The sequence below is a fragment of the Aotus nancymaae genome, unplaced genomic scaffold, assembly GCF_030222135.1.
Source record: "Aotus nancymaae isolate 86718 unplaced genomic scaffold, 86718_ANA_hifiasm-v0.15.2.pri h1tg000006l, whole genome shotgun sequence".
NCBI classification, from domain to species: domain Eukaryota; kingdom Metazoa; phylum Chordata; class Mammalia; order Primates; family Aotidae; genus Aotus; species Aotus nancymaae.
The window spans coordinates 63,179,284-63,204,253 of NW_026988417.1; the positions used below are offsets into that span (position 1 = coordinate 63,179,284).

Here is a 24,970-nt window from a genome sequence, read left to right on the forward strand (position 1 = left end):
ATTAAAGACTCAATCTGAGGTTCTTATTGCATTGCACTGCAGAGAAGTAATCTTAGGGAGCCATTCTTTTTATTTACTCAGGTGAGACTGTTTCAGGTCTGAGTGGCTATAACTTTGTTGCAATGATGCAATTAAAGAATTTTAAGCAAATGTAGAAGATCAATTCAAACTACAAATTGGAAAGAAGTTATTTTTACAAGTCAGTTCCATTTATCATTCTCATTTATCATTCTATATCCACAAAGTCTTGCACAAAAACAAGTAACTGTATAATGTCAATACTTTACTTCTTACCTGTTCTTTTAAACATGACTGTTCATATCTCTGGTATCAATAAGAATATTGTGTTTTAGTAAAGACAAACTTATATAGTCATTCTAAATCAGAAGAGGGTAATTTGATCAGAAACATGATATAACAAAATCAGAGAATAAGAACATCTTTAGAAATCTTCATTATGTTTCTCTGAACAAATTGTTAAGAAAGATTAGCCTCATATCTTAAGACTGAAAGAATAGTGTGCTTTTATTACCAGCATTAATTTCAGGCAAAATAAAATGGAACATGTGATTCTGAGAATGCCAGCCTAGGTAAAGTAAATTGGCAGATAACTTCACAAATAAAGAGCACAGTAATCATGAGAATTAGAATTCCAAAGTTGATGATGAGCAGTTGACAAAAACTGAAGTGGAATTACATTTTTAGGATTAAAAATGTAAACGCAAGAAACTGCCTGTGTACATTCCACTCTTACATGAACGGAGATAGTGCACATATTCAGACGTCCCTTTTAGTTTACCACATACTTGAGGATATGAAGGAGTTTTTGCCATCTTGACGGTTTCATTGTTTCATAAAACTTCATTTTTTTTCTCCTCTCTGTTTTTATTAAGATCTAGTTTTAGCCCTAAGGTGTTGCCCATTCAATTTTATCTTTATAGGACACTTGAAGGTTTATCTATAATCATCATAGCAAGGTTTGTTTTCTCTGAATGATGGAATAACTAGCTCTTCTTTTACATCCCAAGAGATTAGATCTGTTTTTGAATTTTGGGCCAATTACTTAACATACCCAGAGGAGATGATGACTTTTGCTATCGGTGTTAATTATAATTGGCTTACCAGCTTTTGATAATACTCATTCACATGTCTGTAGTATCTCACATCCTCATTCACATACTAACCCATGCATATTTATTCTGATTGATATGGATAAACTTTACAGTTATTTTAGAACAGAGGTCTGTAGAAAAGAAGCTAATGTGTCAGTAGGTATCACTACGTAGGAACCTCACTTTCTTCTTTTGCCAACATTCATGCAACCCACTGTTTTACACAGTGCACTTTGTCATTTTTAAATTATTTTAAATAGTATTTAGGATGTTCATTCATTAGCTAGTAAACATCTCTAGGCCTTACAAGCTCTGCTTAGCAAACATTACAGCCTCTGCAGTCTCTACATGACAATGTTCAATTCTTTAGTCTTTGAATTTTGCCATTATTACTTTGTTATCAATAAGTGAATGCACAAAAATTAATGTGTTAATGTTACTAATGAGAAGCTACAGTCTCAAAACTTAACAGCTGAAAAGAATAAGGAAAGGGAGGACGAAGAGAATTTGATTAATGGGTACAAATGTACAGTTCAATAGAAGAAATAAAACCCAGCCTTTGATAGACCAGTAGGGTGACTATAGTTAGCAATCTGTTGTACGTTTCAAAATTGCTAGAATAATTTAAATGTTCCTGTCATCAAGAAAAGATAGATATTTAAGGTGATAGATATCCCAATTATCCTCATTTGATCTTTATACATTTTATGTTTCAAAAAATCACATGTTCCCCCAAAATATGTACATCTATTCTGTATCAATAAGATAAAAATACTTAGAAATACAACTTATCAAAATTGGAAAACATTTCTCCTCTATCTGATTATCATTGGGTTTATGTTTGCATTTCTGAGGTTTAGCAAAAGAGTAAAGTAAACATTAAATATATAATATATAAGACTATGTACAAAATATAATCTGTAACTGTGTATTGTGAAATAATTTTTGCTGCCTGGGAAGATAATCATGTTTAGAACATGTAAATGCATTGCTGGACTTTAAATCTTTTGAATGTTGACAATCTCAGAAATATGTTATGTATGAAAGCATAAAAATTGTAGGTGACCTGCATGTAGTAAGAAATCAGAAAACATGAAAGTTAGGTTATCATAAGCGAGAGAAAATTATATATGTATCATCTTTATTTAGATGACACTTAAATCTCTAACCCATAGGATTATCTCTGAGAACTCATCTCATATATCCAGCCGTTACTGGATTTCGCTAAATATTCCCAAAAGTATCACATACACGACATGTTCACAATTAAATGCAGTATTCCCACTCCCATATTTTTACTTTCCTATATTCACTATCTTGGTCGATTGTGCCACACTATTCTAAAGTCCTTTCAGATGTAAACTAATTTAGTCCTTTTAATTGCCCTGTCAGAAATGAGATAAGTGAAGTGCAGGTGCAAGGAGACTGAATTACTTTTCCAGGCCACAGACTGCTATGTGAATATTGTCTATAAACACCTGCTCTCCTAATTGTGTTGCTATGTGGTCTCTTAGTGCATTATTTTCCTCCATTTATCAGTCACACCTGTAGAGCAGGCTCTTACCACATCTTTCCTAGAGTGATACCTTAGTCTAGTCTCACATCTCTCAACTCTACTGCCATATCTGTCCAAGTGATTTACATAAAATGAAAATCAGGTCATATTTCTCTTTAGATGGTTCTCAGTTGCTTATTAGATTAAAAATGTTTTTAGAATGATGTACAGGAGACTGAAAATATTCATTGAGTTCATTCACTCATTCTTGTGGTTCCGACGTCACTAGCGTCTTTTCCCATGCCTCTCTACCTTACACTTGGACCTTCAGAAATACTAAGTTATCAGAAATATTCATTGCACCTGTGCTGTTATGTCTTCGACTTTGAGCACACTTTTTCCTTCTCAATTCTTACCTTGCAGGAAAACTGACATTCAGTATTTTAAAATATCCTTATGCATCACCTGAACTCTGAAGTTTTTCAGAAAACCACACTCTGCCTGTCACGTAATACCTAACTCCTCTACATTTTGTGTTTTGTACATATTTCCGAATTCACATAATTTGCATAATAAATATTCCTTTTAACGTCTGATTTATCTGCTTCATTGTGAAATCCGTGAACCCAGGGACTTTATTTTAGTCTTCCTAAGAGAGTACTTAGTAAAGAGTGAGAAATCTATAAAAAATGAAGAATGAGTGATAAAATTCAAAAGCATAAGAAATGGACGAAGCCTATTTGATTTATAGACAAATATGTGCATAAACATATCAACACTATCAATATAGGCTTTTTGATGCGAATAATCATTGATTATATTTTTATTCATCATGCAAACACCATATCACACTTAAGCAAATTAAATAAGCTTAGCATAGATAAATCATCCTGATCAATGGTGGTGATATTTTTTAATTCACACTTTACAATTCAAGATGATAAAGTCTTAATCTATTTTGTTTCTTTATTACCCTTAATATTTATTAAGCAATGATCAAAGATTATCCACATATATGTATGTTCTTAAACATGCATACTAGTGTCTGTATTAATAATAGGTTTGTGGAAAGTTTAATCTTTTCCGGCTTTCTCCACACAGCACTGCAGTTTATAGGCAATTCCTATTTTAAGCATAGTATCTACATGAGATATAGTCCTACTTTTAAACTGAAGCATTTGTCACTATATTTTATCCATAAAAGAACTGAATTTAAGTCCATGAAATTAGAAAACAACACACCGTATTTCTGAAGTACAACATCTTTTATCTTCTTTTCTGCTATCAAGTTATAGTAATACATAGTGTATCAGTATGTAGAATTAAAAAAGAATAGCCGTAGGGAACTAAAGAAGAGGCTACACAAACTTCTGTTTGTTCAAATTCAAGTAATAAAACCAAAATTTGTTACATACCTAAGGCTTTACTATAGTATGAATCCCACGATTTCCAAAGAGTTTCAAACATGTAGTCCTGTAGATGGTAGGAGATAAAATTTCTTATTCTGTCAGTGAAAGACATTTGGTCGGTGAGCTCTGATAAAACCGCAGGAACATAGGAAGGAGGGTATGGTACCTTGCCACAGTGCTTTTCCACTGTTGAGGCTGGAGAAAACCTCAAGGAGTACATAAATGGAATTCCAAGTTTTAAAGCTACTATATCACCACAAGGAAAAACTGGATCTGACACCAGGACTTCAAACTTGCTTTTCTTTAGCTTTTCCATCAGCTGTTGGTTTTTAAGAACGCCATCACAGATCTCCTGAGATACCATGTGGAAGTCCTTGATTACTTTGGCCATCTCCTGATAGAATCTCCAGATGGTTGAAGGAGATGGTCTATTTTCCAGCCATGTCAAAACAAAGTCCTTGATTACTCTTTCTATTCTTTCTTTGCCAAAGGGCACCTTATATATTTCAAACGTCAGAGATGAGTTAGAGGTTGGTGTGATGAAAAGTGCACCAGAGGCAACTAGGACAGTCACATTATGCTCTTTTTTAATGAGCTCATCTATAATTATCTTAATATTTAGCCAATGACTACCTTCCATTGGCCAAATCAAAACATTCCCACCAAGAGTGGTTCCTATGAGACTTATCTGAAGGGAGAACAGCAGAATGTTGTTTAACATGATGTGGCTTGATGTGGAAGATTTGATGAGATGTGAAGCAAATGTTTTTCTCTGCTTTTAAAGAAAAGAAAAAGGAAAGACAAAAGTATTTCTCAGTTTTGAGGCAAACCATTAATACCCTTAAAAGCTTTCTCCCTACAAAGTGATATTAGACATAGTAGCTCTATATTTTAGGGTAATTACAGATTTATGGGTAATGCGTCTTACTTCCCAATCTATCGCTATAGTTTTAGTGCTTTAGTCATGATTCCTGCTGACTAATCCTCCTTTTACACTTAATCCTCCAACCATTCTATGTGTGTTTCATAATTGCTAAATTTTTAGCATTAAATTGAATAAAGCTACTGTATATCTCAACTCTACATTCAGGCCTAGGTATTGAAACCTCAGATAGGACCAAAACTCATTCAGAAATTTAAAGATGTTAATACTGTAAGTTTTTAAATTTTTAATGCATTAATATAATTCCATTTGTCAAAATTAAACATTATAATAGTTAAAATATATGATTATTTTAAATAATATTTATAAATATATATTACTATAAATAATACATTAAATTCAAATAATATTTATAAATATTTATAAATATGTGTAGCACATATATTTATTACTACTTTAATAATATGTTTACAAAAATGCTTTATGTTAATCACCAAGAAAATATTATAAATGAATAAAATAAAATATGTGCAAGAGATTATAGGTAATGTTACTAATGAATAGGAGCTATTTAAAGAGAATTACTAATTTAAGCATACTGCTACCAAAAGTGCTGCTCAAAAGCTATCTAGCTTGCATGAAAAACAGCTACTTCACATCTAGACTTAGCGTTCAATGATTGCTAGCATTTATTAAGTCCTTGTTATATGTCAGACATTATGCAAAGTCCAAAGTCTTTAACACGTTAATCTCATTTCTTGCTCGTTTTAGAAAAGATCCAATTAGGTAGGTACTATAATCACTCCCACATCAAAGAAAAAGAAACCACTGCCCAAAGAGATTGAATAACTTGTCAAGTTCCTATAACAAAATAAGAAAACATTACTTATTGGATACAATGAACATACAATATACACTACTTGGGTGGTGGGTAAAAAGCTCAGATTTCACCACTATGCAATGTATCTAAGCAACACAAATGCACTTGAACCCTTAAATCTATAAAAATAAGAATAAATGCCAGCACTTTGGGAGGCCGAGGCAGGTGGATCACGAGGTCAAGAGATCGAGACCATCCTGGCCAATATAGTGAAACCCTGTCTCTAGTAAAAAAAAATACAAAAATTAGCTGGGTGTGGTGGTGCACACCTGTAGTCCCAGCTACTCGAGAGGCTGAGGCAGGAGAATTGCTTGAACCCAGGAGGCAGAGATTGCAGTGAGCCGAGATTGTGCCACTGCACTCCAGCCTGGCTCCTGGCAACAGAACAAGACTCTGTCAAAAAAAAAAAAAAAAAAGAAAGAAAGAAAAGAAAAGATAGGAACTGGTGGTAGCAGTCTTAAGGATCTCTGACTCCCAGAGCCTATTGTATTAACTGCTGGGATAGATTGCCCCATCAGAATGTATCATGTCCCTTTACCAGCTAAGAAATCTATATGAATAGCAGACTGCCAAAAACATGCTAACACAATACAAAATTGTGTAACACACATTGGATAACATTGGATCAAATAATTCAAGTAAAGTGATCTTTATGAAAATTATATGTTTGTAAGCATGTGTCTGTGAATAAGCTAAGTGATTCTTTTTGTGTTAATGAAACTTCTGAAATTATAAATCTATGTTTTTAGTCATATGATAAAATTTTCTCTTCTAAGCTCTCCCATCACCAAAGATAATCTCTATGGAAACATCAATACTTTTATAAAGTACTCTTCAAAGTTTAACAGAGTGATCATAAAATTCCTTGAATGGATTTCTATTTGAGGCTCTCTGCAGAAGATGTCATAGTGTGCACAAAATTTTTGGTTTGCTGGTGTCAGCCTGGTTCATAGTGACTTGGCAGGAAACTTTAAAATAATTCATAATAGTCACCAGGATGGAAAATTGGTCATGTTTCACTGTTGTTATTTTCTTCATTTTATTTATTGTCAAGGAATCAGATCCAGTTTTAGACACCTAAAATATAGTATTTTATTCAGGTACTATTGAGAGAGGGGAAAGCAAGAAAATAGTTAGGCTGATAGTCAGAACTTGGCAAAATTGTTTCTAACAAAAGGGCAGCCTGAAAACTCAAGCTGCATGAGCTTCAAGCATAGATAAGGAGGTCGGATCCACCATAAAACACGCTGGTCTTTTGTAACCAGCAAGTTTCATATACACATGGTGGGCTTCAGTTAGCTTGTTCCTTTCACTTTCTGGACATACTCAGATGAGATAACTTACATAGGGGGGCTTACATAAGTCATGCCTGCACCTGCACAGATGAGTTACACAGAACCAGACATGTCTGCAACGGAAAATTCCATCTCCTGCCATATGTGCAGTAAGGGAAATAGGGTAATATGGAGTAACTCAGGTTAAAGGCCTGCATGCGCACTAGAGGGAGTGGGTGGAGTTGTCAAAAATTCTTATCTTTTGCAAATAAGAAACTGGATTTTTGTGCCAAATGCAAATGAAACACCCCACCCCACTGGCTTCTTTATAAAAGCCTTTTATTCAACTGAGAAATGGCAATCCTCACAGCCCCCTTTCTGCTGTGTAGAGCTTTTCTCTTTCACTTGTTAAACTTTCACTCCAATCTCACCCTTGATGTCCACACTCCTTAATTTTATTGTTTCTAAGACGAAGAACTTTAGGTAATACCTCAGACAAGGAGACTGCTCCAGTGACCCTGGGCTGCTCCACTATGTGTTTTTTGGGTACCTACTAGTCACATACAGCAGTACCTACTAGGTAGAAGAGGAATCCAAAAGATCTTTCTCATGTTAATCTCATAGTCTGTCAGTGGAATATAAGAAAACTACATACATATCCATGACAAAAATCAGTGTAGCACATTACAGTCAGCATGATATTTTATAAAAATAATTTATATTTTAAAATAAATTAGGCCAAAAGATCCTAGGTTAACATTATGCTGCTTAACATTTATTAGAGTTGATTTTCACACATATAAAATGAAAATTAAAATAACTTGATCTTGGGAATATAAAATAATAAAATAAAATAAACAACATATCTGTTAATATAGTAAAAATGAATATACAATAAAACCTTATATTATTATATAATAATACATACAACATATAAAAAACTATATATTTAAAAAATTACAATTGTAGTTATTAAGTGACAAATATATTACCTGGAGTAAAAGTGATGTTTAAAATGAATTATCTTTTTTATGTAATCCCTTCTCTTTCTCTTCCCTAGAAAAAGTAACAGGGGCCTTCAGATGAAATGACATAGGTGGAGTGTTTTTAGAGATCCATAGAAATTACTTCCAGCTTTTGGGGGGATTAAGTGGATTAAGCATAGGGTGGAGGATAGAAAAGTCTTCATGAAAGGTATGATACTTGATACTCATGTTGAAGTATAGGGTACCTGGATGTGCGTGACAAGCAGTGTGCACGAAGACCATTGGTGTTATGCCACAAATGAACTTTAGTGTTTTTATATGTTTCATTTTTAAATTTTTACAGAGTACATAATAGATACATAAATTGGTGTGATAGATGTGCTGTGCTGATATAGCATACGTACTTCAGGAATATGATCTGTATTAAAAAGTTTCTCAAACTAGTGAGGTTAAATTTTAGATTGATTTGTGTTTTTAAATTTAATAGAAAACTAAATGAAGGTATACTAACAATAAAAGGCTTAAAGAGGTTGTTAAATAAAAAGGTTTTGCTTAAAACGAGGGTCTGAATTTGTGTTTGTAATTATTCTGATCTTAAAATCTCTTTAAAGCTAATCTGTCCTTGGCAGAAAATTTTTGAAAGAAACGCATTGTATGCCTGTATCAAAACACAACGAATATATCATAATATATATACATACATCTACTATGTGACCATAAAAATTAAAAATTAAAAATAAACTATGTGTAATATGATTACTATGTTTGTGAAGGCTCATGAGTTCATAGAATAAAACTAACATATTTCAGAAGCTAGTATACTCAAATATTTTCATCTTAGACAATGATAATAAAAGGTATACTTTGCTTAACTGTGTTAGGCAATTAGATAGGGATTAGGAATGTGGGGTGACAGTTCGACAATTATCACACTGCCTCTCTAAAAATAATAATATTGCAGCCAGTGCCAGGGAAAGATAATCTCTTTATGATCCACAGCTGTTAACATTAAAGTGTCAATTGAATGCAGATGCCAGAGACCAGCAACTTCCTGGGTATTTGCATTTATTTGCATTTAGAGACAAAATGTTGCAGTATGACCATCCAGGGACATTTTACCATAAAAGGGAAGGAAGCCTCAGATGAGCATGTATAGCACTTCCTAAACGATTGTGAGTGCTCACTTCCCAAGGGAAAGAAGGGCACTGCACATGTGGGCAGCCAACCCTAAAGGAAGAACCATGGAAAAGAGGCGAGCCTACAAAGTCCTAGGATCAAGGTTAAACAAGGCACTTCAGGTGCCCATTTGAGTCTCTTCCAAGTGAGTTTTCCTTTCTTTCCTGTTTTAAAGCCTTTAAAATAAACTTCCACCCTTGCTCTGAAACTCAAGTCAGTCATGCCCCTCAGTCAAATTCTTTCTTCTAAAGAAGTGAGAATTGAAGTTGCTGCAGATCCGAAAGGATTTGCCACTGCTAACTCAGAGATCTTCTATCGGTTAACAATTGCACATAAAGGCGTAAACATGGCATTTACATTAACACAATTAATTGTGCTTTCGCAACACTATTTTCCTTAGAAAAACTTTGTCTTTTTTCTTTTCTTAATAAATAAAATGATTTTGCATAAAACTTACTTGACTTACAGCATTAAACTTATTTTACTTACACTTAAAGTAAATAGATTTTAAAATACATAAGTATTTAAAAATCAATTAGACAATATTAAGAAAATAAAATACCCACTAAGGATGACATCTTACATACTCCTATTCATGTATTGTCTTAAAGACCACAGTGGTTACTTGTGCACCTTATCCTTGTCTTCCCCATGTCAGTATAAAGTTTCTTGTTTGTTACTTTATGTGTCATCTAATGAAGGAACAAACAACTCTCCACTCATAGGCACAAGAGGCATGAGAAGAACCCCTAAAGAGCCTATGAGTTCACACTTAGACAAAACTCTCAACTTACTGCCCTGTCACACAGTTCCCTCAATATCTGTAAAACTATTTTGAAGTATAAAATCTGGAAGAAAAATGCCTCAAATTATAAAATAAAATGAATAACGTGCCCATAGGTAAGCAATGAAACAAACCAAAATGTAAAGCAACATTTTAATGATTGATATTTCTTTAAGAAGAAAATAGAAAATAAATTTAAATATACATTTTATATTAATTATCATGAAGTTTTCTAGTTTCTTACCTGAAGTTTCCTGAAGGAACTTTAGCAGCAATCATTTGACATTAGGAAGAGGCTGAATGTAAATAAATCCTAGCGGGGAAAGTATAATATTATGAGTAATATGATCTAAATGGAAAAAAGATTATGTAAAGTCGTTTACATTTAACATTTTCCACCCATTACATTGTAAAGAAGATTAGCTTTTGTTAAAGGTGTAACCTTCTACTGGTTCCCTAGCAAGTATTTGCTCTGAATTTGGCATTTACTATCATGGTCTCTGTCCCTACACCGACCAACCAAGTATGTCAGGATGCATTTAAAATAAGATTGACAATAGTAATCTTGAGGTTGTTATTAAGAGGTATGAGCAATTAAGATCCATCAAACTCATGAAACAAACAATTATTATTTTTATTATAAAAAGAAATTTAAAAAATTAAAATGTCTTCATTTTATTTATTTATTTATATATTTATTTTCATGACTCAAGACGATGAAAGTGGTGATTTGATTGATCCTTGTCATTAATAAAGAAGATAGTAATTTACATCATGAAATAAGGTTTTTAGAGTTACACACCTTCATTATGCAGCATCCTTGGGGAAGGAAATTACTGCTATTTCTTTGTGCAAACATTTTGCAGTAGCGAAATATAAGATACCATTTATTTATTTATTTATTTATTTTGTCATAGTGTTCCAAATATGTCACATTTAGCAATAACTAAGCACTGGGATAGAACATCACCATCTGTTATTTTTACTGATAAACAAATGTGGAAATAAATTTTATACAGCTAATAAGTACAGCATAGTCCCGCAAAGACATACTTTGTATGATAACATTGAAGAGGAAATAAAAGAGAACAGTGCAGGCCCCACACAAGTCTTTAAGTTCAAGTCAGCTTGGGTTGCATATGCCTGACAACAAATATTCAATTCATGTAGTGCAAATTCAGTCTTGATAAAAGAGAAGTAATATGTGTGTTTCATAGAATGATTTCTCCATTTTGAAGAGCCAATATAATTAACTTCTCAGCTAAATAGGATGAGTCTTTATGCAAGTATTTCAACATAAGCCCTCAAATAAAAATTTTTCTGAGTTTTTACACTTATAATAATATATCTTTTGCCTTGACACTTGGAACACAGCATGGTGTTAATTAATTTTTTGGATCCCTGTAGTTTTCAATAAAATCTATTTGATCATACTCTAGTGTCTTTTTATAATTCTAATCACAAATATACAGACACACATACACATACACATACACATTCCTTTTAAGCCAAATAATTTCTTTGATAACTAATTTTTTTAAGTTTTTTTTTCTGTTTGGTTCTCTGTACTGTAAAATTCGTATCAAATATACAAATATATTAACTATAATATATAAGATTTTTTTCTTGTCCAAGATTTTTACTTGCTACAAGTGGTTAAATTTCTATCTATGGCAGAATGAGCTAAGCCAGTAACTTTGAAAATATTGAGCAGAGTGATTCCCAACTTGACCAAAGAGAGACTCAAAATATGAAAAATTTAGAATGAACATTGGGCACAGGAGGCTGGAAGACTTCCTATGATCCCAATACATTTCTAGGTGTAAAAGGGCACTGTCATTCTATTCATTCTCCCAGGAAGAATAACAGGCAAACACCTGATTAACTCAACAAGAAAATAGTTTAAGTTGATGAAGCTTTTTTCACCACTTATAATTAATTTTCACCACTTATAATTAATTTTAAACACCGGATGAAGTATCATCAACTTCAAGGTTAACAAACAAGCTTCTTTGTAAAACAACATTTCATGCTATGTGTGATATTATTTTTTATCAATGTTTAATATGCATTTTGAAAAATTCATGGCAAATATTTTCTTTTTATTTTAATTTCTGAGTTATTTTTTCTATGTGTATCAGTTGCTTATTGCTGTGGAAAAAGTCACTTCGAATTTAGTAGCTTCAACCAACAATCATTTTATTAGCTACCAATTTTTTGGGTAAGCAGTGCGTACTGGGCTCAGTTAGGCAGTTCTGTTGATTTTTCTGTATATACCTCATTAAGCAAAAGTCATCCTGGTGGCTCTATGTGATGGTTAATTTTTGTGTCAACGTGGCTTGATGGTAATTTTGTGTCAACTATGGTACCCAGATATTTGGTCAAACATCATTCTAAATATTTCTGTCTAGGTGTTTTGGGAATAATATTTCACTGGATTGCTCTTCACAATGTGGGTAGGTCTCATCCAGTTGGCTGAAGGCTTTTAAAGAACAAAAAATTGACATCACACTAAATAAGAAGGAATTCTGCCAGCAGAATGCTTTTGGACTCAAATTGCAGCTCTTCTCTGAGTCTCAAGACTGCTGGCCTATCTTGCAGATTTTGGACTTACTAAGCTTCCAGAATTGTATGAAGTACTTACTTAAAACAAATGTCTATCTTTCTCTCTCTTTCTACACACACACACACACACACACACACACACACACACATCCTGTTGGTTCTCATTCTCTGGAGAACCCTAACACACTCAACATAGACAAACTGTCTAAGATGGCTTCGTGTAAGTGGATGTCAACTACTGCCCTCATTCTCTTGAAACAATGTTCTTAGACTCTCATGTAAAGAAATTCCATCTACCTTCACCCTGGTATTGTCCCAAAAAAGTGAGGATAATATCTGCAACTTTTCTTAAGGATTATGCTTTGAAGTCATATTTTACTTCTGTAGAGTTCTAGTAGATCAAACAAGTAATCTGGCCAAGCCTAGAGTCATAGTGGGAGAATTTTGAGGGCCATATGGCAAACAGCCTACTACACAATACATTCTCAAATAGCTTCTCAAATTTAACATTCTTGTGAACGATTCTCTCTTCCTGTGATTAATTTTACACACATTACTTACTTCAATATAAATTTTTATCTCATTGCATTTTTGGCTTTTTTATAATTTAACATTTATGGTGCACTTACAATGTGCCATGTGCTATTCTAAATATTTTATGTACATTAATTTAATTCTTACAAAAATACAACCCCTAGACAATATTATTTTTGCCATTTTCAGATGAAAATGCCAAGGCATAGAAAGCTTATGTAATTTGCTCAGTAGCACTCAGAAACTTAATGTCACAACCAGTACTTAAGTGTACACTATCTGACTGCAGAATATGCATGGATAGTCATGTTATTAAAAGATCATTTGTGATGACAGGGATCATGGCAGGACTAGACTGCGGTCTGGACAGAGCAAGATACGGAGGCTTGCACTGTGAATTTAAGCTCCAGATCAACTGCAAGAACAAACTGGCAATCCTAAGAGAACCCACAGATCCTCTGAAGGAGCAAACTGTTCCTGCAGGACCCGGGAGACACCCCAAGTACTGTGAGTACCTCAACTGCAGAAGTTGGAAAGGGAGACCCTCCTCTCCCAAACACACACCCCCACTGGAGAAGCTTCCAACTTTACCTGGAGCTAAGTCAAGTTAGAGAGCTAAGCCAAGCAAAATACAGGGGTAGAGGAAGCAGCAGAAAGGCCCTGGGAGCTCCCTGGGTCCCCAGACAACCCATTCCTGCCTGACACCACAGGGATCCAATGAGAGGGTGGCCAGAGGAGTAGGGGGTAAATCCACTGGGAAAAGGAATTCTCTAGCTCAACTTTGTAACAATTTGAATGGGGCAAGAAGCCACCTGGCCAGTACTTGGGGGTGGCTGTGAAGCAGACTTGGCAGGAAGGGGGAGAAACTAAAGCTCTTTCCTTTTGCAGCTAGGAGGTAGAAAGCCTCAGGCAAGTTTTCAAGCCTGTCTCGCCCTCTGCCTAGAAACAGACTCAAGGTTGTTGTGGGGGGACACAGTGGGAATGAGACTGGCCCTTCAGTTTCTTGGGACCTCTGTGAGGCCTGTGACTGCTGTCTTTCCCCCACTTGCCTGACAACCTTCATGACTCAGCAGAGACAGCCATAATCCTGCTAGGTACACAACTCTAGTGACCTGGGAGTCTCACGCCCATCTCCCACAGCAGCTTCAGCAAGACCTGCCCAAAGAGAGTCGGAGCTCAGGCATGCCTATCTCCACACCCAACTGATGGACCTTTCCTATCCACCTTGGTAGCGGAAGACAAAGGTCATTTAATCTTGGGAGTTCCAGGGTCCCACCCACTACAGGTACCTCTCCACACTACTGCCGCTGACGCTTTCTGGAAACTGCCACCTCCTGGCAGGAGGCCAAGCAGCACAAAAATATATTATTAAACCACCAAAGCTAAGGACTCTCACAGAGTTCTTTGCACCTTCTGCCACCTCCAATGGAACAGGTGTTGGTATCCACAGTTGAGAGACTTATGGATGTTTCACATCACAGGACTCTGTGCAGACAACCTCCAGTACCAGCCCAGAACTGGGTAGACTCACTGGGTGGCTAGACTCAGAAGAGAGACAATAATCATTGCAGTTGGGCTCACAGGAAGCCACATCCACAGGAAAAGGGGGAGTACTACATTATGGGAACACCCCATAGGACAAAAAAAAAAAAAAATCTGAACAATAATCTTCAGCCCTAGACCTTCCCGCTGATAGAGCCTACACAAATGAGATGGAACTGGAAAACTAACCCTGGTAATATGATAAAACAAGGCTCTTCAACACCCCCCAAAAATCACACTAGCTCACCAGCAATGGATCCAAACCAAGAAGAAATCCCTGATTTACCTGAAAAAGAATTCAGAAGGGTAGATATTAAGCTAATCAGGGAGGTACCAGAGAAAGGTGAGGCACAATACAAGGAAATAAAAGAGAGAGAGAGAGAGAGAGATACAAGAAGTGAAGGGAGAAATATTTAAGAAAATAAATAACTTAAAGGAAAAGCCATCAATAATTCAGGAAACTTTGGGCATGCTTTAGAAATGTGAAATGCTCTGGAAATTCTCAGCAATAGAACTGAACAAGTAGAAGAAAGAAATTCAGAGCTCAAAGATAAGGTCTTTGAATTAACTCGATCCAACAAAGACAAGGAAAAACAAATAAGAAAATATGAACAAAGCTTTCAAGAAGTCTGGGATTAGGTTAAACAACTGAACTTAAGACTGTTGATGTTCCTGGGGAAGAAGACAATTCTAAAAGCTTGGAAAAGATATTTTGGGGAATAATTGAGGAAAACTTTGCTGACCTTGCTAGAGACCTAGATATGCAAATACAAAGCAGCACAAAGGACATTTGGGAAATTCATCACAAAAAATTCTTCACCTACATATGTTGTCATCAGGTTATCCAAATTTAAGACGAAGGAAAGAATCTTAAGAGCTGTGAGACAGAACCACCAGGTAACCTATAAAAGAAAACTTACCCAGTTAACAGCAGATTTCTCAGCAGAAACCCAGAAGCTAGAAAGGATGGGGCCCTATCTTCAGCCTCCTCAAACAAAACAATTATCTGCTAATAATTTTGTATCCAGCAAAACTAAGCATCATATATGAAAGATTCAGTTGTTTTCAGACAAACAAATCATGAGAGAATTTGCCATTACCGGGCCACTACAAGAACAGCTAAAAGGAGCTCTAAATCTTGAAACAAATCCTAAAATCACATCAAAACAGAACCTCTTTAAAGCATAAATCACACAGGACCTATAAAACAAAAATACAAGTTTAAAAGCAAAAATAAAATCAAGAATAACCAAAGTATACAGACAACAAAGAGCATGGTGAATGCAATGGTACCTCACATTTCAAAACTAACATTGACTATAAATGGCCCAAATACTCCAATTAAAAGATACAGAACCTCAGAATGGATAAGAACTCACCAACCATCTTCTGCCTTCAGGAGACTCACCTAACTCATAAGGACTCACATAAACTTAAAGTAAAGGAGTTAAAAAAGACATTTATGCAAATAGACACCAAAAGTGAGCAGGAATAGCTATTCTTATATCAGGAAAAAAACAAACAAACAAACTTTAAATCAACAGAAGTTAAAAGAGACAAAGAGGGTCATTATATAATGATAAACTGCCTTGTCCAACAGGAAAATATTATAATCCTAAACATATATCACTTAACACTGGAGCTCCCAAATTTATAAAACAGTTACTAATAGACCTAAGAAATATGATAGAGAGCAACACAATCATAGTGAGGGACTTCAATACTCCAGTGACAGCACTAGACAGGTCATCAAGACAGAAAGTCACCAAAGAAACAATGGATTTAAACTATACCTTGGAACAAATGGACTCAACAGATATATACAAAACATTTCATCTAACAACTGGAAAATGCACATTTTATTCAACAGAGCATGGAACTTTCTCCAAGATAGACTATATGGTAGGCCATAAAACTAGCCTCAATAAATTTAAGAAAATTAAAATTATATCATGCACTCTCTGAGACCACAATGGAATAATACTGGAAATCAACTCCAAAAGGAACCTTCAAAACAATGCAAACACAATGAAATTAAATAACCTCCTCCTGAATGAGCATAGGGTGAAAAACAAAATCAAAATGGAAATTAAATATTATTCAAACTGAATGACAATAATGACACAACCTATCAAAATCTCTGGGGTACAGCTAAGGCACTGCTAAGCGGAAAGTTCATAGCCCTAAAAGTCTACATCAAAAAGTATAAAATAGTATAAACAGACAATCTAAGGTCACACCTCAAGCAACTAGAAAAACAAGAACAAAGCAAACTCAAACCCAGCAGAAGAAAGGAAATAACCAAGATCAGAGCAGAGCTAAATGAAACTGAAACAAACAAACAAACAAAAATACAAAAGATAAATGAAACAAAAAGCTGGCTCTTTGTTGACCATTAGCAAGATTAATAGACAAAAGATGGGAGAAAATCCAAAAAACCTCACTAAGAAATGAAACAGGAGAGGTTACAACTGACACCATTGAAATACAAAAGATTCAAGGCTACTATGAACATCTTCAAACACATAAACTAGAAAACCTAGAAAAGATGGATACATTCCCAGAAAATACAACCCTCACAGCTTAAATCAGGAAGAATTAGAGCAATGAAAATGAAATGGCAATTAAAAATTGCCAACAAAAAAATGTTCAGGACCATACAGATTCACAGCAGAATTCTATGAGATAGTCAAAGAAAAATTGGTATCAATCCACTTGACACTATTGCACAAGTTAGAAAAAGAAGGAACCCTCCTTACTTCATTATAAGAAGCCAGCGTCACCATAATACCCAAAGTAGGAAAGGATACAACCAAAAAAGAAAAGTACAAACCAATATTCTTGATGAACATAGATGCTAAAATCCTCTGCAAAATACTAGTTACCTGAATCCAACAATACATCAAAAAGATAATGCACCATGATCAAGTGGGTGTCATATAGGGATGCAGGGATGGCTTAATATAAACAAATCAATAAATGATCCACCACATAAACAGAATTAAAAACAAAATTCACGTGATCATCTCACTAGATGCAAAAAAAGCATTCAACGATATCCAGCATTGCTTTATGATTAAAACTCAGAGCAAAATTGGCATACAAGGGACATACCTTAATGTAATAAAAGCCATCCATAGCAAACCCACAGCCAACATAATATTGAATGGGGAAAAGTTAAAAACGTTCCCTCTGAGAATAGGAACAAGACAAGGATGCCCATTCTCACCACTCCCCTTCAACATAGTACTTGAAGTCCTAGCCACAGCAATCAGATGAGAGAAAGAAATAAAGGACATCCAAATTGGTAAAGAGGAAGTCAAACTCTTTCTATTTGCTGAGGATATGATTGTTTGCTTTGAAAATCCTAAGGACCCCTCCAGAAAGCTCCTAGAAGTAATACACAATTTACCAAAGTTTCTGGATACAAGGTTAAAATACACAAATCAGTAGCTCCTCTATACACCAACAATGACTAAGTAAAAAATCAAATCAAGAACTCAACTTCTTTTACAATAACTGCAACAAATAAAATAAAATACTTAGGAATATACCTAACAAAGGAATCAAAACACTTCTACAAAGAAAACTACAAAACACTGCTGAAAGAAATCATAGATGACACAAATAAATGGAAACACATCCCATGCTCATGGATGAGTAGAATCAATACTACAAAAATGACCATCCTTCCAAAAGCAATCTACAAATTCAATGAAAGCCCCATCAAAATACCACCATCATTCTTCACAGAGTTAGAAATAACCGATTCTAAAATCCATATGCCTCCAAAAAAGAGCCCACATAGTCAAAGCAAGACTAAGCACAAAGAACAAATCTAGAGGCATTACACTACCTGATTTTACTATAAGGCCATAGTCACGAAAACAGCATGGTACCATTATAAAAATAGGCACATAGACCAATGGAACAGAATAGCAAATCCAGAAATAAACTTAAATACAGCCAACTAATCTTTGACAAAGCAAACAAAAACATAAAGTGGGGAAAGTACACCCTTTTCAACAAATAGTGCTGGGATAATTGGCTAGCCACATGTAGGAGAATGAAACTGGATTCTCATCTCTCACCTTATACAAAAATCAACTCATGATGGATTAAGGACTTAAACCAAATTCTAGAAGAAAACATTTGAAAAAACTCTCCCAGTTATTGGCTTAGGCAAGGATTTCATGACTAAAATCTCAAAAGCAAGTGCAACAAAAACAAAGATAAATAGCTGGGACCTATTAAACTAAAGAACTTTTGATTGGCAAAAGGTACAGTCAGCAGAGTAAACGGACAAGCCACAGAGTGGGAGAAAATCTTCACAATGTGCACATCTGACAAAGGACAAACATGCAGAATCTCATGTTTGAAATGAACTCAAATCAGTAAGAAGAAAACAACCTCATCAAAAAGACAATTCTCAAAAGAATATATACGAAAGACCAAAAAGCATATGAAAAAAATGCTAACATCACTAGTGATCAGGGAAATGCAAATCAAAACCACAATGTGATACCACCTCACTCACATAAGAATGACCATAATAAAAAAATCAAAAAACAGTAGAGGTTGGTGTGGCTGCAGTGAACAGGAAACACTTCTACACTGCTGGTAGGAATGTAACCTGGTACAATCACTATGGAAAACAGTGTGAAGATTCCTTAAAAAACTAAAAGTAGAACTACTATTTGACCCAGAAATCCCACTATGGGGTACCTACTCCGAGGAAAATAAGTCATTATTAGAAAAAGATACTTACACATGCATGCTTATAGCAGCACAATTTACAATTGCAAAATCGTGGAACCAACCCAAATGCCCATGAATCAATGGAGGGATAAAGAAACCTTAATACACACACATGTATATATGTGTGTGTGTGTGTGTGTGTATGTATGTGTATATATATACATATATATGTATGCATATATACATGTATGTACATGTATATATGTATATATAAATATGTACATGTATATATACAGGCATATATACATATATACACACATACATACATATATGTGTGTATACATATGTATATATATATGTGTGCATGTGTGCGTGTGGAATATTATGCATCTGTATGATGGAATGCTATGCAGCCATAAAAAGGAATGAACTAACAGCATTTGCAGTGACCTGGATGAGACTGGAGACTATTATTCTAAGTGAAGTAACTCAAAAATGGAAAATCAAACATTATGTGTTCTCACTGATATGTGGGAGCTAAGCTATGAAGATACAAAGGCATAAGAATGATACAATAGACTCTGGGAACTTGGTTGGAAGAGTGGGAAGAGTGGGAAGGGGGCGAGTGATAAAAGACTACAAATATGGTTCCGTGTATACTGCTTGGGTGATGGGTGCACCAAAATCTCACAAATCACCACTAAAGAACTTACTCATGTAACCAAATACCACCTGTATCCCAATAACTAATGGAAAAACAAAATTAAATTTATGAAAAGGAGTTTGAGCCCAGCCTGTCCAAAATGGTGAAACCCTGTCTCTAACAAAAATACAGAAATTAGCTGGATGTGGTGGCCTGTGCCTATAATCCCAGCCACTCAGGAGGCTGAGGTGAGGAAGATCTTTTGAACCGGGGAGGCAGAGGTTGTGGCGAGCCGAGATTGTGCCACTGCACTCCAGCCTGAGTGACAGAAAAAGACTGTGTCTCAAAAAATAAAAATTAAAAAGTTAATAAGTAAATAAAGGCTGGGTAGAAAAGCAAGGCATTTCATAGAAAGCATTTTATTATCATAATAGTATGGTTTCCTATGTTTAAGATCTACTTATTATACTATTTGTACAAGTAGCAAAGTCCCTCTGTTTTTTTTTTTCTCCAGGTGAATGTACATGAATATACAAAGTGACTGATGGCCACACTGCTTGCCCTACCCCACGTCAGGGTTAGCAGGAAGTTGTGGCTGATGAGCAGCTCCAGAAGCAGTGATGGTTCCTCTTCTCCAGCTCCAGCACTCTCATCAATCATCTGCTTGCTGATTTCTTTTCTGTCAAAGTAAACCAAGAGGACATTAAAATAGCACATTCTCCTTGGGACACCTACTCAGTCAAGATCACGTCTTCTGTCAGCAAGTGTTAGTTTCTAGAGATCGTGACAAAGGATGTGATTAGAAATTGTCATGGAAAACCATGCTTTAACTAATTCATTAAACTAGTGTATCACTTTGAAAAACAAAACATCATTTCTAAAAACTTCATCTTGTTTACACCCTGTGAATTTTAAATGCAATCATAGATATTGTTCTCATCGCCAGAATGAAATAAGATTTATCTAGTCTCCATGGCTGATAAATAGCAGAAGTGTGAATTGTCTTTGCATACGCTTTTCCCACATGGTGTTAGTACATTTATCTCACCCATCTTTTCTATTAAAAAATTATTAAATAAAATACAATATATTTCAAAAAGAATATAAAACATAAATTATAATAAAGTGAGATGTAGTGCTGGAATGATTTATTGATACAAAATCTACTAATAAAATTTAAATGTTAATAGAATGAGGGATAAATTTATGTAATTACTTCTTTATGGAAAAAGGTAGTTGACAATATTTGACACAATTCTGGTTGATATATAATATATGAAGTAAAAAAATATTTTCTCAACGTGGCAAATAAACCAGCCACTTAATTTATGAGAAAATTTTAGAGTCATTTCTACTAAATTTAAATTAAGACATGAAGGCCGTTATCTTTACTACAATTAAACATGTGTTTAGAGGCATAGACAAAAAAAGTTAGACAAAAGAAGACAATCAATTATGTTAAAAATAGAGAGGGAAAGGTAATCTGTCTTTTGTTACAGTTCATATGGAGGAATATTTTGGAAACTGTTATAAAGTTCAAGAGAGTATATAGAAGAAAATAATGACATAAAGTTTAAATTGAGACATGTGTAGAATTTTATACAATAAGAAGAATAAACTGTTCATAATACCAAAGAGAAAGATAAAGTAACTAAGCATAAATTTAACAAAACATATTTAAAACCTACATGAATAGCAATTTTAAACATTTTAGAAATATATAAAAGTAGTCACTTTTTATTAAATCAGTGATTTTCTTCCAATCTTCTTTAAATTCTAATTTTCTCTTCTTTTCCATTTTCAGTCTCTGTATTTTGAGCACTCAAAGAATATTGCTTATAACGTAATTTATCAGTATTACCTGATATTTGAAGATATGCAACCATGCAATATGGTAAAGAAAAAATAAAAACTAAGAGTGACATTTATATCTGTACTTATTTCAGCATAGCTGGAAAAAAATCAGGTGACATTTTTATATTCTACTTATCCAATATATGAGATCTTAGAACTTTGTCAATTTCTATAAAATATCAAATAAGGGGAAAGCTACAGCTCAGAACAATAATCTTTTGTCAGTTAATCTGCCTTCTCATATGAAAAAATAACAAGGAAATGTTTTTCTTTTTTTCTTAGGAAATTCTAGCTGATTTTATATCTAGTAAATTAAGCTTTGTTATTTGTTATCCTTATCTCCTTTAGAAACCACCATGCAAATATCAAACCATGCAATAACCAAAAAAAAACAATGGTATTGGGTTCCCGTTTTTTCTAAGACATTAAATGATGTATTCATTTAAGTATATTTTGCAAGAAATGGAGCAAGATGGTGGAATAGAAAGCTTGATCTCTCTCTCTCTCCACCTCTCACAAAGACACCAAGTTAACAAATACCTACACAGAAAAAAAAAAAAAAACTTCATAAAAAACAAAAATCAGGTGATCATTCATAATATCTGCTTTTAACTTTATATCACTGAAAGAAGCACTGAAGAAATTTAAAAAAATAAAATAAAACAGTTCTGAATCACAGATGCTACCCCTCCTCACTCCTCCACAGCAGCAGTGTGGTTTGGAGACCATTTCTGGGCGTTGGAGGAGGAGAACATAGCACGAGTGAAGCATTGAATTCAAAGTAGAAAGCAAGTGCAGACCAAACAGCTAATACGCACCCACAGAGGGAGCATTTTAACCAGTCCTAGTCAGAGGGGAACCACCCATTCCAGTGATCGGAACTTGAGTGCCTATGAACCTCACCACAGAGGACTACAGTGCTCTGTGTCTCCAAGTAAACTTGAAAGGCATTCTAGGCCATAAGGATTGCAACACTTATGTGAGTCCTAGTGTAGAACCATGCCCAGAGACAGTAGACTGGAGATTATGTGACATACTGAGACACAAGATAGGACATCCAAGGTAGTGCTGGCCTCACTACTTCCTAACCTCATGCTGTACAGCTTATGGTTCCAAAAGAGATCCCTTCGGCACTTGAGAGTAGAGAGAAGAGGGGGGACCATTTTGTCTTGAATCTAGGATACCATCTCAGGATAGGGCACAGTCAAAATCTTGAAGACCCTGATCCAGGATCTAACTATCAGATGACATTTCTAGACACACCCTGGACCAGGAAGGAAACTTTTGCCTTGATGGGAAGGACCCAGTCCTGGCAACATTCATCACCTGCTAACTGAAGAGCCCTTGGGCCCTGAATAACAAACAGTGATACTCAGGTACTACATGCAGAGCCATGGATGAGACATGGTAGCTTCAGGCGAGACTCAACACATTATCAGCTTCGTTGGATATGGTTCAGAGCTTCTTCTGTTTGAGAAAAGCAGAGGGAAGTTTGAAGGGGACTTTGTCTTGCCCATTAGGTACCAGCATGACCACAAGGGTGTAGAGCACCATTGGGCTCTTGGGGTCCCTGTTTCCAGGACTTGACTCTTGGATGGCATTTCTGGACCTACCCTAGGTTCGAGGGAAACCAATTTCCCTAAGGGTTGAGTTCCAGGCAAGGTAGCATTCACCACAAGCTGACTTATAAGACCTTGGGTTGGCTGGGAACCACAGCTCAGTGTTCCAAACAAGCCTGGGCAACATGGAGAAAACCCCAACTTTACTAAACATACAAAAAAATTAGTCTGGTGTGGTGACATGTGCTTTGAGATGGGAAAATTGCTTGAGCCTGGGACGCAGAGATGTGCCACTGCACTCTAGCCTGGATGACTGAGTGAGACTTTGTCTCAAAAGAAAGAAAGAAGAAAGAAAGAGAGAGAGAGAGAGAGAGAGAGAAAGAAAAAGAAAGAAAGAAAGAAAGAAGAAAGAGAAAGAAAGAAAAGGAAGAGAAAGAAAGAAAAAGAAAGGAAAGAAAGAAAGGAAAAGAAAAGAAAGAAACAAACAAAAGAAGAAAGAAAGAGAGACAGAAAGAGACAGAGAGAACTTGGGCCTTAAGAGAACATCAGTGGTAGTGTGGCAGTACTTCATGTGGCCTGAGGTGGAGGTGGCTATGGGGTGAGGCTCCTCTGCCCTTGAAAGGTGAAGGAAGAGTGAAAGGAACTGAGTCTTGTGTTCTGAGTGCCAGCTTGGTCACAATATGCAATATACAATATAATACCATAGAGACGTCTAAGATTTTTTTGCTCTAATCTCTGATTCCTGGACGGCACTTCTGGACCAACCTTGAAGGGAAAAACACAGGCCTGGATGGCTTTTTCACCTGCTGATTGAGCTCTCAGGGCCTTAAGCAAATATATAGGTGCCAGGGAGTTGTTTCAGCAGGACTTAGATGAGACCCAGAGCTGTCTTGGCTTCATGTGTGACTCAGCACAGTCACAGTATTGGTGTCCACATAGTTCTTATGTCATTCTTCTCCCAGCTTTAGATGGCTCAGACCAGAGACAGAGAGAGACTTTGCATGTTTGGGAGAAAGAAAGGGAAGGAAATAAGAGTCTCTGCTTGGTAAATCAGAGAATTCATTCAAATCTTGTTCAAGACAATTAAGGCAATACCTCTGTGAGTCTGCAAGAACCACTTGGCTTACAGTGCTCCCTGAAGAAGATACAGCTGAAATAGCAAAAGATTTTTTAAATCAGTACACTTAGAAATGTATTAGAATTCACCTAGATATTTTGGTGCTTTTTAAATCTGTTCTCATGTGACAATATCTTTTGTCAAACTTTAGTAGAATTTTCCAACTATATTAAATATTTCAGTTCCTGGAATTTCTGACTCTATTTAATTTGATGTCTCAAAAATATTTTCAAGTGAAATACAACCAGTTCTGTCAACCTAGATATACAACACACACATACACAAACACACACATTTTCCAACAGACCTATTTCTCTGTGTAATGATAATTTCTCATAGAATTATTAAGATTATACAACATGAATACAAACTATCTATATAAAAATCTGCAATCAAGTTATTCTGCAATTTGAATCTATTTAGATCCCTAATTGAATGACTGAAAAAATGAATTCTTAA

The 24,970-nt window shown here is 35.2% G+C and overlaps 1 protein-coding gene across 4 annotated transcripts in view; it reads right to left on the minus strand.

The window, feature by feature from the left end:
- LOC105731570 (UDP-glucuronosyltransferase 2A1) overlaps positions 1–10,303 on the minus strand; it is a 48,087-nt gene extending 37,784 nt beyond the window's left edge. For all 4 annotated transcript variants that reach the window (XM_064364345.1, XM_064364340.1, XM_012473408.2 and 1 more), the window contains exons 1-2: positions 10,244–10,303; positions 4,023–4,791 (exon numbers count right to left, since the gene is read on the minus strand). In XM_064364345.1, the coding sequence (XP_064220415.1) occupies positions 4,023–4,737 (715 nt within the window). In that variant the 5' untranslated portion in view covers positions 4,738–4,791; positions 10,244–10,303. The remainder of the gene's footprint in view (positions 1–4,022; positions 4,792–10,243) is intronic.
- Positions 10,304–24,970: the final 14,667 nt, after the last annotated feature.